This window comes from Castor canadensis, chromosome 14 (assembly GCF_047511655.1).
Source record: "Castor canadensis chromosome 14, mCasCan1.hap1v2, whole genome shotgun sequence".
Lineage (NCBI taxonomy): Eukaryota > Metazoa > Chordata > Mammalia > Rodentia > Castoridae > Castor > Castor canadensis.
This window is the reverse complement of record NC_133399.1, coordinates 9,354,315-9,372,586: the sequence shown is the minus strand read 5'-3', so window position 1 is coordinate 9,372,586 and position 18,272 is coordinate 9,354,315. Positions and strand designations below refer to the sequence as shown.

The 18,272-nt window shown below is 43.2% G+C and overlaps 1 protein-coding gene across 7 annotated transcripts in view; it reads left to right on the top strand.

Annotated features, from left to right (window-relative positions):
• LOC109692419 (zinc finger protein 20-like) overlaps positions 1-18,272 on the top strand; it is an 85,841-nt gene that overhangs the window by 62,406 nt on the left and 5,163 nt on the right. For 3 of the 7 annotated variants that reach the window (XM_074053384.1, XM_074053383.1, XM_074053385.1), the window contains 3 exons: positions 12,122-12,248; positions 12,450-12,510; positions 13,659-16,967. In XM_074053384.1, the coding sequence (XP_073909485.1) occupies positions 12,215-12,248; positions 12,450-12,510; positions 13,659-14,979 (1,416 nt within the window). In that variant the 5' untranslated portion in view covers positions 12,122-12,214 and the 3' untranslated portion in view covers positions 14,980-16,967. Of the gene's footprint in view, positions 1-8,088; positions 8,230-12,121; positions 12,249-12,449; positions 12,511-13,658; positions 16,968-18,272 lie in introns of those variants that run through there. The other 4 variants (XM_074053386.1, XM_074053388.1, XM_074053387.1 and 1 more) reach the window with 4 other exon arrangements.

Genomic DNA, 18,272 nt, shown 5'->3' with positions numbered 1-18,272 from the left:
TCTGATGTGTCACTTGATTTATTACCGAGAGAGATCACAGAGTGGAATTTTACGACAGTGTAGCTTTAGTCACAAACAACAAGAGTACTAGGTTTTGCCTCTTGAATTTTGTACTGGGTTGTATGGTCATTCCTATACCATGACTATTATGCTGCCAAACCATTTGTGATTCCTTTTCCTTGATCCCTCACTTATGGTGAAAGGGAACATTTGGATCTGTATTCTGTTTATTCAGTCCTCTGCCTGAGTGATTCAGGTTGTTTCATGATTATCTTCTAATGGTGACAGTCTTGTTGACTTTGGCAACCAGTGCTAATGCATCATGATTTTTTATTTTTTCTTTATTTTTTTTACAGAATGAAAAAGTAATTGGTGTGTAGATTAGATTGTGGGCAATTTCAATTTTAGTGGAAATTTTTGATGACTGTGTGTAAATTTATCATGTGACCTTTTATGGATGTGTTTATTGTGTGATTTGTCAGCACTGGTAATGATCTAATTCATTTCCTTTTGTCCAGGTAGAGTTACAGGACATTTCTGTAGGACCATATCCTGTTTTATATTGATTTCCTCTGGCATTGAACAGTTTTTCATACTTGGGCTTTTATGAACAGTGAAAATGGTTTCTCTTCTTCATTCCCATTCCTTCCTTCTTCCTCCTTTATTTTGCAGTTTTGGATTTCAACTAAGGGCCTCATGTTGCTAAGCAGACCCTCTGCCACTTGCTCCATACCTTCAACCCTTTTTTGTGTTGACTACTTTCCAGATAATCTTTTGAACTATTTGCCCAGTACTGGCTTGGAACAGCCTGCAGCTGGCTTAAATTTGATCCTCCTGATCTCTGCCTTTGGAATAGCTAGGATTTTAGGCGTGAGCGATTGGTGCCCAGCTCCTGTTTTTCTTCCAAGTCCAGCTGTTTATAGTAGATAATTAAAAAACCCATTGATTTTTATAAATTACAATCATGGAATCCCAGACTGATTTGTGGGTCCTTTGGGATTTTCTATGTACCTAATGATGTCACTTTTGACCGTGGACATATTTATTTGTTCCTTCTGAATATGCAGGTTTTCACTTATATAGTGTTTTATGTTGCTGGTGCTGAGCCCTGGAAAGTCTTTTATTTGGATTAGATAGGTTATTGCTTTCTTATTGCAATGATTTTCAACGTTATTAGGCATTTATTAATCCTAGTAGGTTTGGTAAAGTTATTAATTTTTTTTGGACTGTTAAACTGTGTGTTTTGGAAATTACAGAATTTTTACATTTCTGTAGCCAACAAATCTGGGTCAGAGTGAGCTATTTCTAAGGACATGTGCCATCCTTCTTCATTATCTGTTGACATTCTCAAATAAAAGCCACACTTTTTATTTGTGGCCATAGTGAATTATCCTTCCTGAGTCCTGTCTAGTTTTCCATTCAGAGTAGTCTACAAGAAGATAAGTACATCTTCTGTTTTCTATGTCTCAGTTTAGTCACAAAGGATGAGCTCATTTCTCTAAGGAGCAAGTTGGGTTTTTGTTTTTGCATTTTGGGTTCAATTTTTTTTTTGTGGTACTAGGGTTTGCACACAGGGCCTTGTTCTTACTAGGTGACTTCAGTCACCCCTCCAGCCCTTTCTTGTGTTGGATATTGTTCAGATATGGTCTTTTGAACTACTTACCAGGTACTGGATTCAAACCCCTTACCTCCTGTGTAGGTAGGATTTCAAGCCTGAGCCACCGACACTAGGCTTTAAGAAGCAAGTTGTGAGAAGGCGTTAGTTATCTGTCAAACCAGCTCATCAGAGTTTCATTATCCAGGGGGCATTTTGGGTTCTAATCAATAGACTCTGTCAAATGAACATGTCGTATTATGGCAAACATTCAGCAGGAAAACAGGTGTTGAACAAATAGCAAATTGTTTACTCAACACTTTGATGAGAAAGTCAAGGCATCTTTACAATTAGGCTAGTGAGGTGTCCATCCCAGTAAATTTTCCAGACACCAGGAGCAGTGGAAGAATATACAGTCTCAGGAGAGTTGGTGTGAACTCTGTTGTGGGCTCTAGTGATAAGAATTTATTTTAGACTTGCTGGAGTCCCAGGATAGGAAGAGAAATTAGAGTGACCCATCCACACCGAGGGTGTTTTTGTTCTGCAGTTGCTTTGCAGATAGTTCCAGTCTACTATCAGAACTGCATGAGAGGGTGTGAGAATGGTGGAGTGTAAGAGCGTGGTGACCACAGCAGAGTGAACATTTGGGAAACACCATCGTGTGAACTGGTTATGACCTGAGTCTGGAGTCCAGTACTGTGGCTCTCACCCTTCCTTCTGGAAATGTATGTGAGGTGTTTTAGGAGTCGGTGACCTTTGAGGATGTGACTGTGAACTTCACCCTGGAGGAGTGGGCTCTGCTGGATCCTTCCCAGAAGAAGCTCTACAAAGATGTGATGCTGGAAACCTTCAGGAGCCTGGCTGCTGTAGGTAAAGACAGTACCATTCCCTTACTCAGTCAGTCGGAGAGCAAGTGTTGCTTGGTTGCTGTAGGATGGTTTGGAATATGGAAAAGAAACATATTGGTGAATATAGCAGCAGGCAAGATGTCTTTATACCATGAATACAGCAGGAATTTAGGAATTTTCCTACAATGTTATCATAATGCTTTTTGGGGTTCTAAATTTTAGACACGGCACAAGAAGAACAAAAGAGTGAAGATGATTACAAAACTTCAGGACAAATCTAGGGTAATTTTCACTCACAATGGAAGCAGTGTCTCTATAATCTTGGTTTTACAAGACTTTTTAAAAACAAGCAAATGATGCAAGCACATCCAGCTTCAAATTGATTTAATCTCAGAAAGTTTTTTTCAAAATCACTATGGGTTGAGCATCCCTAATCACAAATCCACAATGTTCTTATGTGAGAAAGCTCTAGATACCATAATGCCTGCCACAACTGTCATCTTATTAAAGTTTTACTATATAGAAACCCTGCTACATGCAGTTTTATTTTCAGTGTAATACTAAGTTATCTTCAGACTTTGGATATAGGTGTATTTGAAACATAAATGAATTCATATGAAGGCTGGTACCAATTTATAAAATATTATCTGTCTGTAATGCATTTCATTATAGATATGGAAATACTTCAAAATCCAACATGCTTCCTATGATTGCTAGCATTGCAAATCAGGAACACACAATTTTTTTAAGTATGATTCATTCAGTGTTTGCCAAATACCTTGTGGGAGACAGTGTTACAGTACCACATAAACCCCAACTCTTCTTTAGGTACGTCATTAACAACAAAATCTTAGTTCATTCCTTCTGCCTCACACCTGTCATCCTAGAGACTCAGGAGGCAGCACTCAGGAAGATAGCAGTTTGAGCCCAGCCTGCACAAATAGCTCCCAAGACCCTATCTCAAAAATACCCAACAGAAAAAAGGGATTGGTGGAGTAGCTAAATTGGTAGAGGGCCTGCCTAGCAGCATGAGACCTTGAGTTCAAACCCCAGTAACACCAAAAAATAATAATGATTATGCATTCCTCATTTCTTATAGAGGTGAAGTGGTGAAGAAAACCTTTAAAGATAGTCATCGTGTTGAACTCTTCAACCAAACACCAGAGCATATTGTGAACCAGAAAACTCATCCAGGAGGAACACCATGTGAAAACCACATGTGTCAAAAAGTCCTCATTGCTCATGCGCCAGTAAATGTCCCCCACAGAACTCTCAGGGGACACAAACCAGATGAGTGTCAGGAATATGGAGAGAAGCTGTGTGAACATAAGAAACGTGGGCAAGCCTCTGGATCTCCTGAGTGCCTTCAGAAGCATGGCATGGCTCTCACTGGAGAGAAATCCTATGACAATAAACATGGTGATGACACCTTTAGGTGTCACAGTTCCCGTCAGATACAAGAAGGGACTCATACTGTACAGAAACCATGGGAAAGTTTTTTCTTCCAGTTATTTCCAAAGACATGTAAAACTTCATAATGGAAAGAAAGCCTATGCGTGTAAGCGATGTGGGAAAGCCTTTACTCGCTCTGATTTTCTTCAACAACATGAAAGAATTCACACAAGAAAGAAGCCCTTTACATGTAATCATTGTGGAAAAACCTTTGCTTGTTCCAGATTCCTTCCGACACATGAAATACTCCACACAGGAGAGAAATCCTATGTGTGTAAGTCTTGCAGGAAGGCTTTCATGGATCCCCGTTACCTTTGGTCTCATGAAAGGAAGCACAGTGGAGAGAAACCTATAGATGTAAGCAATGTGGAAAAGCCTTTGTTTATTCCAGTTCTCTAAGAAAGCATGAAATAACTCATAGTGACAAGAATCCCTATATGTATATACAATGTGGAAAGGTTTTCCCTTGTGCCAGTCACAAAAAAGTCATAAAATTACTGACAGTGGAGAAAAACGCTGGGTAGGTAGCAATGTGGTAAAGCTTTTTCTTATAGAAGTTCTAGTTCCCTTCACTACCATGCAGCAACTCATAGTGGAGAGAAACCATATGTATGTAAGTATTGTGGGAAAGCCTTCAGTTCTTGTTATGTTGAAATATATGAAAGAACTCACTCTGTAGAGAAACCCTTTGTCTGCAAGCGGTGTGGGAAAGCCTTCTCTTTGCCTCAAGTTAGAAGACATGAAAAAAATCACAGTTTAGAGAAACCTAATGTATGTAAGCCATGTGGGAAAGCCTTCATGTCTTTAAGTGAGTTTCGAGAGCATTAAAGATGACACAGTCGAGAGAGGCTCTATGTATGTGAGCAGTGTGGCAAAGGTTTCATTATCACAGTGGCTTTCAACAACATAAGCGAATTCACACTGGTGAGAAACCCTATGAGTGCAAGCAATGTGGAAAATACTTCACTTTTTCTTCTTCCCTGAAGAAGCATGAGTGGACTCATGCAGCAGAGAATTCCTAAGTACAGAATTTAGGAAGGCTTCATTATCACATTACCTTTAGCAAACATGACACTGCATAGGGAAGTGGCTACAATGTGAACTGGGAAAGCTTCTAGTCAGTGCAGTTAAATTCAGGACCATAGTATAGCATACGATGGTGAAAAATCCTGAGCAGAAGGGATGTTGCAAAGTCTTCACTTAGGGAACATGTAAGAATGCACTCAAGATCAAAACATTTTAATGTAAAAAAGATAGCAAAGTTGTCATTTAAAGCAAATACTTTGATCTAAGAAAAGACAACCTCAAGATGCTCACAGCTGCCAGGTACTCATAGTGCCCGTAATCACCCCTGTAATCCTAGCTAAGGAGGCAGAGATCAGGAGCATTATGGTTCCCATTCAGCTCAAAGAGTTCAAGAGACCCAATCTCAAAAACACCCAGTACAAAAAAGGGTTGGTGGAGTGACTCAAGGTGCAGAGGACTTGCCTAGCAATGCTGATAAGAAAGCCAACACAAAAAAAGGCTGGCAGGGTGGCCAGAGGTAGAGACTTGTCTACAACTCCAGTACCACCAAAACAAAAACATGCTCATAATTTTAGTTGCTAATTACCAGCTAGCCTCGCTCAATCGACCAAGTTCATCTTGTCCTTTCTTTTATTCCTTCTGCACAACCATCTCCTCACCATGCTGTCATCTGAAGGAGAGATGGAGCTTTGGGGAAGTAGACATTCAGCTTCTGAGAAGCACCAGTAAACCAGAAAAGACCCAGTAGCCCAACCCTCTCAGGCTGTCACTTGAAAACCCTACTTCACTTTGATATGCTTCTATATTTCCTTCACTCACTGCATGGCTGTATTCATGCGTGTGCCTGGGAGATTAATAAAGCTTTATTACCTTTTCTTCATAAACCCTGCTCTTGGAATCTAAGCCAGACTTGGGAAATTCAGTAATACTAAAAATCCCTCATGGTTTGGAATCTCATAAATACAAGTCTTAACAGAACTAGAATTTAGAATGATCTAGAAATTGTATATCCTAAAGGAAATATTATATAAACTCTATTATTTCATTACTGGCTGAGATAGATTGATAGATAGATATATAGATCTTTTTTTGGTATTATTGAAGTTTTACTTAGGATCTTGTGCTTGCTGTGCAGGCATTCTCCCACTTCAGCCATGTCCAGAGCCCTAACGGCTTTTTTTATGTCGTTGTGTCGGGGGTTGAACTCAGGGCTTCCAGCTTGTGAAGAAGTCATTGGAGCCATTCCTCCAGTCCATTTGGCTGTGGTTATTTTGGTGATGGAGTCTCAAACCAGCTGCCTGGGGTGGCCTTGAGCCTTGATCCTCCCAAGTAGCTACAATTACAGGGGTGAGCCCCTTGCACCTGTCACTAGTGGCTCATTCTTAAAGTGAATCTCTGGACTATTTATTTCTTATTTTCTCCCTTGAAAGCAAACTTTGAGGGAGCATTATTCTGTCCTTTTACTCAAAATAGGTAATAGTTTTATGGGGTTTTTTGTCCTTTCATTTTCAACCATGTTGATCCATGTGTAAACCTAGATGCTTTTCTCGTATGCTGAAAGGCTTAATTTTTAAAATTCTATGGTTAGCCAGGAGCTGGTGGCTCAGGCTTGTAATCCTAGCTACTCAGGAGGCAGAGATCAGGAGATCGGCAGTTCGAAGCCACCCCAGGCTTTGTGAGACCCCTATTTGAGACACCCAATGGCGGGGGGGGGCTATGGATCTTATCACAAAATAACGACTGTTGGCTCTGAGTTCAAACCCCAGTACTGAAAAAATATATATATATATATATTTTAGAGACTTTGTGTAGTAACTCCAACATCTGGGCTTCCTCAAGGAAGGGAGCTTGTTTTGTTGCTTTGAATGGGACATATTTTTTTGTTTATTTGCATTGTGATATTCTTTGGAAAAGTGGAAACATGAATTTTAAAATTTGGTAATAACATCCCCCCCCTCACAACACGGTGGCTTGTTTTTTTTTAATAAAGAAAATGCAGCATATATGGAGAATGTATGTTGCTCCTCCATACAGAAGAATGCAGTTATGTGATTTTAGGAAAAAGAATGGAAATAGAGATCATCACGATGAGCAAGGTAAACCAGACTCAGACAAATGTCACATTTTTATAGTAGAATGTAGAACTTTAACATGAATGGGAAAGGGGGGAGTTGTTTGGGGTGACAACATTGAGAAGGGGTGGGAGAAAGGGGAAATTGGTGAGGGAGTGAATATATGAATAATGCATCATATACATCCGTGAGAACAGTACAGTGAAACCCATCAATAATTCTAAATTCAGAGAGGGAGACAGGGATGGGAAGAAACAATAACAGAGGGGTGAGAGTGATAAAAGTACATTATTTGCTTGTGTGGTAATAGCACAATGAACCCTCCTTGTACAGTTAATATACACCAATAAACACATGTTAAACTCAAGCAGAAAACCACATCAATATATATCATATGTATATGTATGTATGTATATATATATATGCTAATAAAAATAGAAAAGAATACAGTATTCGCCTTGAACCTCCCTCTTTTATGTAAGTTTAAACATTTATTTTACAAAAAAAAATCTACCTTGGAGGCTGGAGGTATGATTCATGCAATAGACAGCCTGCCTAGCAAGTGTGAAGCAGAGTTCAAACCTCAGTACCACCAAAAAAAAAAAAAAAATAGAATACATCTTGGGACAAACTTACGTGGAAAATAGGATCTATTTAGGAGGAAAACATGTAATCTATTGCTAAATTCCAGTTCACTTATGATAGCACAAACATTTTTCCCCCCAAGGCAGAGACTTTACCACTTGAGCAATTCCTGCAGCACAGGAAACTTGATAAAAGTACCGATCTGCAAGCACAGCGTAAGATGTTCAGGAGGCGTGGGGAGAAGCAGGTGTCTGGTCTGGAGAGTCGGGACTGGTTCTGCTCAACACACTTAGAGCCAAGGCTGGGCCAGGTTCGCCCAAGGGGAGGAAGCCTGTGCTGGGGGAGCCCTGGCCTCTGTGCTTTGGGTTCCGCAGAGCCAGGTAGTTGACAGGTCTCCCATCACTCAGGCTTGACTGGGGAGGGGCCTGGAGCTTTAGCCAATCAGGATCGCCGATTTGTGGCGGCAGGGGCTGTCCAATGAGGGGCGCGGACGTGAGACCGCTTCCCAAAGCGTGATCTTCTTTTCCGGCGCCGCCATATTTGAAATCCGCTTTGGTGGTGAGACGTACAGGTGTCCGAGCCTCTTTGGCTCTGTCTCCCTGACTGCAGGAGCCTAGGGCCGACGCCAGGACGCCCGCGAAGGCGGAGGATGGTGAGATGACAGCCGGGGTCGCGGAGCAGCGGCGGGGGCCGGCGGGAAGCGGTGGTGGCGGATGCGGCCCCGGTGTGCGGTCCGCGTCCCCGCCGGCTGCGCTCGGCCCTCGCTCCTCTGGGCGCAGGGTGGGGCTGGGTCGGCACCGGGACAGCGTCCGTCCCCTTTGCGATGCGAGCGGCCACCTCGGCCGCCCGGAGCCCTGTGCGCGGCTCGGCCCCGCGTGTCCCCACGGCGCGGTGACGGCGGCCATGGCGGCTCCTGCCTCGTGCGGGGTCGTGCGCGGGGCGCGCTGTGGGTCCCCGCGTCCCCTCGGTGGCGCCGGGTCTCCTGCGTCTTCAGGGTCGGGGGAAAGGCCGTCCTGTGCAGCTTGGCGGAGGGAGGGGAGGGGACTCCGCGCCCTCTGTGACGTCACGGTCACCTCTGTGACGTCACCGGGTCTTAAGGAAAAGCTGATGGGGAGGGACAGTATTTGAGGGGGGCGTGGCAGCAGGGGCGTCGCAGCCCATGTCAGGTGAGACACCTGGAGCCGGTGGCTCTTGAGTGAGAGGAGAGAGGACTTAGGGGACACTGGGGCTGTCCCAGCGGGGGCGGACACTGCCTCACAAGGTCCATGCGGAACGGAAGCACGGCAGCGATTTGCGAGGCGGATCCCACATAAAATCGCAGCGTTCCTTACATCGTCATGAGGCCTGGGCCTCACCTTTGTGCAGACTTTCCACCTGAGCCCAAAAGCCGCAGGACAGGGGAGTCCCAAGCTGGTGACAGGACGCGTCACAGAGCCGTTGAAAGCAGGGCAGGAAGGGGTAAAGAATGGAGGCGCGCTGGCGGATTGTCGTCGGACGCTTGGGGAGTTTTTGGCTGCTGTGGTTCTGTCTGGCACAGCTGCTTTTAACGAGCCTGCTTGTCCCTGACGGTTGGCTGGGTGGCAGCTGCCTCTACTGAGCGGCCTTGCCTAAGACCCTCTCCTGTGGAAAGCCCAAGACTTAGGTCCCTAAGATCCTCTAAGGTGAGGCCAAAAGGGCTGTCCCTTCTAGGGAGGACGCAGGCGTAAAAAGGGGGGGACACGATGGTGGGAGAACATAAGCACCTGGACTAGAGAACATGGTCCCCTGAAGTCAGCCTGTCCTTTGGGTGATGGTCTAGGTGAAATGGTTTGCAGCTCAGGCTGAGGATGGGTCAGAGATCCCAGGCTTGGAGGAGGGAGAGAAAGTTAAGGAAAGTTGGCTTCATTGTTTTCATTTTTACAATCAGCTCAGCTAACCATGTATGTTTGTCTTATTTGTGCTGGTGGTGGGGGCAGTGCTGTGGATTGAACTCAGGGCCTTGTCCTTGCTGATTTATCACTGAGAGGTCATTGCGTGGAATTCTGGAAACAATAGCTTTAATCACTAACAACAGCAATAGTACTAGGTTTTGCCTCTTGAATTTTGTACTGGGTTGTATGGTCATTCCTATACCATGACTATATGCTGCCAAACCATTTATGGTTCCTTTGCCTTGATCCCTCACTCATGGTGAAAGGGAACATCTGGATCTTTATTCTGTTTATTCAGTCCTCTGGCAGAGAGGTTCACCTTGCTTCTTGACTATCTTCTGATGGTGACAGTCTTGTTGTCGTTGGCAACCGGTGCTAGTGCATCAGGACTTTCTGTCCTTTTTCTTTTTTTTATAGAATAGGAAAATAATTGTTGGTGAGTTGGTTAGATTGTGGATAAAACCAAATTTAGTAGGAAATTGTGAGGGTAATAAAAGAATTTATCATGTGATCTTTTTTGGATTTGTTTATTGTGTGATTTAGTAATGATCTAATTCACTTCCTTTTGCCCAGGTAGAGTTACAGGATATTTCTGTGTGACTATCCTCTGTTACACTCATTTCCTCTGGCATTGACCATTTTTCTTACATGGACTTTTATGAACAGTGAAAATTGTTTTTCTTTCTCATTCTCCATTCCTTCCTCCTTCCTCTTTTTTTTCCCCCCCCCCAATTTGAACTGTAGAACTCAGGGCCTCAGGATTGCTAGGCATGCACTCTACAACTTGAGCCACACCTCCAGCCCTTTTTTGTATTGGATATTTTGAAGATAGGATCTCCTAAACTATTTGCCTATAGCTGGCTTCAAATTTGATCCTTCTGATCTCCCTCCCATGTAGGTAGGATTGCAGATGTGTCCAGCTCATTCTCTCTCTATGTGCTATGTAAATCTGTTCTGTTTTTCTGGAGACTTTTGGCGAGCTGGGCGCTAGTCAGGTGCTCTTACCATTTCAGCCACTCCACAAGCCCTCTTTGTGGAGATAGGGTGTTGCTAACTGTTTGCCCAGACTGCCTTTGAACCACCTGCTCTCTGCCTCCTGAGTAGCTAGAATTACAGGCGTGAGCCCCCGCCACCAGCTCATGTTTGTTTTTCTTTCAAGTCCAGGTGTTTATACTAGATGATAATAAAGCCATTGATTTTTGTAAATGAAGTTCATTGACTCCAGGACAGTTTTGTGAGTCCTTTGGGATTTTCTGCGTACTTAATGCTGTCACTTTTGACTGTTGACATATTTGTTTGTTCTTTATGAATATGTGGGTTCGTTTTCGCATATCTAGAAACCTTATTTGTTTTGTGGTGCTGGGTGCTGAGTCTAGGGCAGTCTTATTTGTATTAGATAGGCTATTGCTTTCTTATTGCAAAGATTGTCAATCTTATTAGGCATTTATTATACCTAATAGGTTTGGTAAAGTTACTTTTTTTGTTTGGATTGTTAAAGGTGTGTTTTGGAAGTTAGAAAATTTTATGTATCTTGTGTAGCTGGCAAATCTTTGTTCCAGTGAGCTGTTTCTAAGGACATTTGCATCCCTTCCTTTGTTCTTTATCTGTTGACATTCTCAAATAAAAGGTATAATTTTTATTTATGGGCATAATTACTCTTCCTGAGTCCTGTTAGTTTTTCATTCAAAATAGTCTACAAGAAGACTAGTACAAACACCCCATTTCTGTCTCTCAGTTTAGTCACAAAGAATGTGCTCACTTCCCTAAGGAGCAAACTGGGTTTTGTTGTTGTTCTGTGGGATTTTGGGGGGTTTTTTGTTTTTGGTGGTCCTGGGTTTTGAACTCAGAGCCTTTGTGCTTGCTAGGAAGGGGCTCTTGTCCTTGAGTCAGCACTCTCATGCGTTCGGTATTGCTGAGATAACTCTCTTTTGAACTGTCTGCCCAGTACCGACTTTGAACCCCCATGCTGAACCCCCCTCCGCCTCCTGAGTAGCTAGAATTACAGGCATGAGCCACCAACACTAAACTTTAAGAAGCAAGTTGTGAGGAGGTGTTAAATAGAATCTGTCCAACCAGCTCATCAGAATTTCAGAATCCAGGGTATATTTTGGGTTCTAATCAATAGACTCCCTCAATTGAGCATGTGACAGAATTGCAAATATTCAGAGAGAGAACAGGTGTTGAACAAATAGCATATTGTTTGCTCAACACTGTGAGAGACTCAAGACAGCATTACAGTTAGACCAGTGACGTGCCAGTAAGATTTTCCAGACACCAGGAGCGGTGAAATTTCCTCTGTGGCATGTGGAAGAATATGCAGTCTCAGGAGAGTTGGTGTGAACTCTGTTGTGGGCTCTAGTGATAGGAATTTGTTAGAGTTGAGAGTCCCAGGGTAGAGAGAGATTAGAGTGACCCATCCACAGATGGTGTCCCTGTTCTGCTGTTAGTTTTGAAATATTTCCAGTCTAGAATCAATTGCAGCCTGAGAAGGTGTGAGAATGGGTGGGGTGTAAGAGCTTGGATCAGAGTGAACATTTGGGAAACACCATCGTGTGAACTGGTTATGACCTGAGTCTGGAGTCCAGTACTGTGGCTCTCACCCTTCCTTCTGGAAATGTATGTGGGGCGTTTTAGGAGTCGGTGACCTTTGAGGACGTGACTGTGAACTTCACCCTGGAGGAGTGGGCTCTGCTGGATCCTTCCCAGAAGAAGCTCTACAAAGATGTGATGCTGGAAACCTTCAGGAGCCTGGCTGCTGTAGGTAAAGACAGTACCATTCCCTCACTTAATCAATCACAGAGCAAGTGTTTCTGGGTTATCTGTGCTATTGCATGATTTGGAATATGGAAAAGGGACATTTTTTGTGAAATAGCAGCAGACTAGATGGCTTTATGTTAGGAATTTAGGAATTTTTCTACAATGTTGTAGTAATTCATAATGGTGTTTCTGTTCTAAATTTTAGGAAAAGCACAGGAAGAACAAAACACTGAAGATGAGCACAAAAACTTGAGGACAATGCTAAGGTAATTTGCACTGACAGTACACAGCAATGCCTCTGTACAACCTTGGTGTTAAAAAACATCTTAAAAACGAGGAAATGATGCAAATACATCTGACTTTAAATTAGTTTAATCTCAGAAAATCTTCTTCAAAACTGCATATGAGATAGGCTGTGGTTGCTCACGCCTATAATCCTAGCTACTCAGGTGGCAGAGATCAGGAGGATCACTGTTTGAAGCCAGCCCGGGCAAATATCTGTGAGACCAGTTCTGGAAAAAGTCCATTACTAAAAAAGTGCTAGTGAAGTGACCAAGTGGTAACTGTGCATGAGGCCCTGAGTTCAAACTCCAGCGTTGTCAAAAAAAAAAAAAGAAAGAAAAATGCATAAGGGTGAACATCCATAATCAAACAATCCAAAATGCAAAATGTTCTAATATGAGGAACTTCTAGAGTGTCATGATGCCTGTCACAGGTGTCATTTTATCATGGTTTTACTAGATACAAATTATAATGTGTATAATATTATTTAAAATAAAGCATTAAGTGACCTTCAGTGTTTGGGTATAAGGTTCATATGAAACAGAAATGAATTTCTGTGTAAACTGGTAGCAATCTGCAATGTATTTCCTTGTATACATGCAAATTCTTCATAATCCAACATGCTTCCTGTGGTCTCTACCATTGTGAATCAGAAACAGGCAACGTTTCTAAATGTAACATAGACATTCAGTGTTTGCCCATGTGGGAGACAGTGTTACAGAACGCACATGAATGCCACCGTTTTGAACTCACCTCTCCATGCACCATACTACAGGGCATTCTGCTGATCATGTCTAAAAATAATTGAATGCATATGTCTCTATCTTTTAGCTACTGGGCTTTGAACTCAGCCCTTCCCACTTGCTGTGTAAACCTTTTGCCATGCTTCAGATAAGCTGTTAACGAACAAAAACAATTTTTTTTTCTTTTTCGGTAGGACTGGGGCTTAAATTGAGGGCTTCACTCTTGGAAAGCAGGCCCTCAACCTCTTTACCCACACCTCCAATCCATCTTGCCCATGGTGTTTTCAAGATAGGGTCTCCTGAACTAATTTCATGGGCTGGCCATGAGGCATGAGCCCCAGAACCTGACTAACCAACAAAAATCTTACTGAGTTCCTCATTTTTTACAGAAGTGAAGGGTGGAAGGGACTCTTTGGACATACTGAAGGTAGTCACTCTGTCGAATTCTTCAACCAGACTACAGAGCATATGGCGAACCAGAAAACTCATCCATCAGTAACACCACGAGAAAGCCGCCTGTGTGAAAAAGTCCTCATTGCTCCTTCATCAGTAAATGTCCTCCACAGAACTTTCATGGGACACAAGCCAGATGAGTGTCAGGAACATGGAAGGAAGCTGTGTGAACATAAGAAATGTGGACAAGCCTCCCGTTCTCCCCAGTGCCTGCAGAAGCATGACATGACTCTCACTGGAGAGAAACCACAGGAATGTAAGCAGTGTGGGAAAGTGTTCATTTCTTCCAGTTCCTTCCAAAGACATAAACGTCTTCACAATGGAGAGAGACCCTATGTATGTACGGCATGTGGGAAAGCCTTTACTCGTTTAGGTTCCCTTCAGACACACCAAAGAATTCACGCAGGAGAGAAGCCCTATGCTTGTAAGGATTGTGGAAAAACCTTTACTCGTTCTAGTTCCCTTCTGACACATGAAAGGATCCACACGGGAGAGAAACCCTATGTGTGTAAGTCTTGTGGGAAGGCTTTCACTGATTCCAGTTCTCTTCGATTTCATAAAATGATGCATAGTGGAGAGAAACCCTATAGGTGTAAGCAATGTGGAAAAGCCTTTGCTTGTTCCAGTTCTCTAAAAAAGCATGAAATTACTCACAGTGAAGTGAAACCCTATGGATGTAAGTATTGTGGAAAAGCCTTTGTTTTTTCCTGTTCTCTAAAAAAGCATGAAAGAACTCATCCTGAAGAGAATTCTTATATGTGTATGCAATGTGGGAAGGTTTTCAGTTGTGACAGTTCCTTAAAAAAACATAAAATTATTCATACTGGGGAGGACCTCTGTGAATGTAAGCAGTGTGGGAAAGCCTTTACTTCTAGTTACATTGAAATCCATGAAAAAATTCACACTAGAGAAAAACTCTGTGTATGTAAGCAGTGTGGGAAAGCCTTTGCGTCTTCGAGTCACTTTGCAGTACATGAACGACGTCACAGAGGAGAGAGGCCCTATGTATGTGAGCAGTGTGGCAAAGCTTTCAATTGGTGCAGTAGCTTTCGAAGACATAAACGAAGTCACAGTGGAGAAAGTATCTGTGTCTGTAAGCAGTGTGGGAAGGCCTTGTCTTGTTTGAGTAGTCTTCGAAGACATCAGCGAATCCACACTGGACAGAAGCCCTATGAGTGCAAGCAATGTGGGAAAGCCTTCCGTTTTTATGGCGGTCTTAAGAAACATGGGCGGACTCATGCTAAATATAGAAAGTGAGAAGGCCGCATTGTCACATGAGCTGTTGGTCACATATGACAACGTACAGGGAAGGGAGGTAGCTTCAATGTATACTGTGTGGGAATGCCTCTAGTCAGCTGGGTCGAATTCAAGAACATAAACTTGAATATGTACTGTGGTGAGAAATCCTGAGTACAAGGGATATTGCAGAGTCTTTTAGTCAACGTGTAAGAATGCATCTAAACTCCAAACCTTGCTAATGTAGGGGGCGCAGGTGGCTCACGCCTATAATCCTAGCTACTTGGGAGGGTCAGATCAGTAGGATCTCAATTTGATGCCTCCTTGGTAAGTGATTAGCAAGAGCTTATCTCCAAAATAACCAGAGCAAAATTGGCTGGAGCACACATGTTCAAGTGGTAGAGCACCTTTGCAAGTGCCAAGCCCTGATTACAAATTCCAGTCCGGGGGGGGGTGGGGGACTTAATGTAAAAATCATGGCACATTCGTTATTTAAAGGTGTGTGTCATCTTTGTGTGTGGAAAGGGCTGACCCCGTGGTGTAGGGGTCCAGGACAATAGGGTGAATGTAAAGACTGGCAGCAGAGATAATATCTGAACCTCCCCAGGCTGCCTGGAAATGCCCCATGTCATTAATTATTAACACTGTGATTCCTGTGGTCCCTTTCGTCCTGCACAGAAGGGAAGCAGAGATAACCACTTCTAAAGGTCTGCTCAGTGTAACCCACCTATCACCTTTGTAAGATTTTAGGTGGATTTCCCTACTTAAGACTTCGTAAATGTTACTTGTATCTCATGCATTCAGTTATAACAGTAAATTCTGGGTAGGGACATGGCACAGTCAGGAATGAGTTCTATAACATGTGAGTGTGAAGCAAAACTGCCAGTCACCCTATGCAGCTTACAAAGAACCCTAGGTTCTAACCTGTCTCCACACCCAAACCTCCTAAAAGCCAGATGGAAGCAGAGGACTGGGCCTTTCTGCTCTGCTGGAGCCTGAGCTTCCCTTAGTGGTGTTACTTTTACTTTCCACTTTGGTTTTTGTTTTTTTTTCTCCCAGTACTGGGGCTTGAACTCAGGGCCTATACCTTGAATCACCCCCACCAGCCCTTTTTTGTGAAGGGCTTTTTTAGATAGGGTCTCAAAACTATTTGCCCAGGCTGGCTTTGAACCATGATCCTCTTAATCCTCCTGAGTAGCTGGGATTATAGGTGGGAGCCACTGGTGCCTGGCTATTGGTTCCTTTTATGGCCACATCCTTGGTTTCTGGTTCTCAGACTCCAGAAGTAGCCCTCAAACTGCTTCTCCTGTCCTTACCTCTCCTGTGTAGGTCAGTGTCAGGTCATCCTGTTTTTGCTGTCGCATTCTGGAACACTTGCTTTATGGTCAAACAAGTGAAAAGCATTCTGTGATTAAATTTCCTTTGTTTTTATTGTATCTCAGTTATTGAACCCTTCCCCTACCTTCCTGGCTTGTTCCTAGAAGGAATAGGAATGTGGAATTAAATCTGTGTGATTGCAGGTATTTTTTTTTTACTTCTGTGTTCTTTCATGCTGGCCTCTGATGTAGAAGTATGTGACTCCATGTTTTGATGTGTGTGACTATTTAACCCTCAAAAGTCTCCCTCCCTTTAAGCTCCACATGAAGATAAGATAGTCAAAGGCTGGGGCCTCCTAACTTTGGGCCTGGCTAAGCTTCCCTTTGAACCTCAGTGGTCAGATTCCTTTCCTTGCTCCCTTAAAAGATGGCTTTTGTCTTGGCTTTTTCAAGGTTACTTTTCAGTGCTGTGCAAAAGAACACATCTGTCTCTAGCTACAAACCTAAATGCATTCTCTGGACATTAGAGAAAAACAAACGGTCTGCAGATTCCATTAAAATTCCAATTACGTGGGAAGAGGGAAGGATGGGGGGGTAAATCCAACTGAGATATATTTTAAACAAATGTGTGACTGTCACAAGGTACCCCTGTACAACTGTTACATGCTAATAAAGTCATTTTAAAACTTCTCATTCTGGGTGATAGCAGTGGAATATGTCCATCGAGCCTCCACCCATGCAGCTCGTCCTCTGCTGCGCTCCTCCACATGAACACTGGCTGATTCTCCAGCAGTGTCCTTGGATCTCATTTTGCATATGTTGCTCTATTTTGAGTTGGAAATGTTTTGACCGTTTCAGTTTTTTTCTCTTTTTTTTTTCTGGCAGTGGAGGGGTTTGAACTCAAGGGCCTCACCCTTCCTAGGCAGGCAGTTGAGCTGCTCTGCCAGCCCTTGGGCATTTGCTGATCGTGTTCAGCTCCTGTTTATGAGGCACAAAAATCCTTCAGTATTGCATGTGTTGCAGGATTCTTTTTCCCCACTTTATTGTTTTTCTTTTGCATACATTAATTCCTTTCCTTTTTCCAGTCATGAGAGGGTGCCATTACGAAGATGAATCAAGCCTGGAATTTGTGATGTACCCCAGGCATCTTGTCAGTTCTTTTTTCCATGGTGCTGGTAGTCCAACCCAGGGCTTCACGCATGCTAAGCAAGTATCAAATTAGCTGCAACTCCAAATTTCCTGTATTAAATTTCTCATACCGGCTTTTTGTTTATTTTTGTTTCGTTTTGGTGGCGGTGGGCATGGATCTCAGGGCCTCACCATCGCTAGGCAGACGCTCTACCCCTTGCTCTGCCTCCAGCCTGTGGCTTGGTCGTCTTCTGCACAGGAAACCTCCTTTGTGTGTATCCAAAGACCACCTGCCTTTCCTTTCCCTGCATTCAGGTTTCATCTTTCCTCTTTCAAGTAATTTGATTGTTGTGCATGGACCACAGGGGGTGCGATGGGTCCACACAAGTGACATCAGTGTGTCCCTGCCTCGGGTGTGAAGGTCACTGCACCCACCACTGCTGCCCAACGGCTGCTCTGCCATTCATCTGTTCACACGATGGCCCAGTGAAGACTGGTTTCCTTACTCTGATCTATTCTCTGTGAATAGCATGGTGTCCTTACACTGTAGTTTCAATGTCTTTATTACATTGGCAAGATACCATTTTCTTTTATTTTGCTTTTTTTGTGGAATTGGGGTTTGAACTCAGGGCTTTGTGCTTGTTAAGCAGGTGTTCTACCACTTGAGCCAAATCTCCAGTCCAAGCTATACTTTACTTGTTCCAAAGGTTGAAATTTTTGTTAAATCTTACCCAGGCGCCGGTGGCTCTCACCTGTAATCCTAGCAACTCAGGAGGCAGAGATCAGGAGGATCTCATGGTTCAAAGCCAGCCCAGGCAAATAGTTCTGCGAGATCCTATCTCAAAAAACCCTTTACAAAAATAGGGCTGG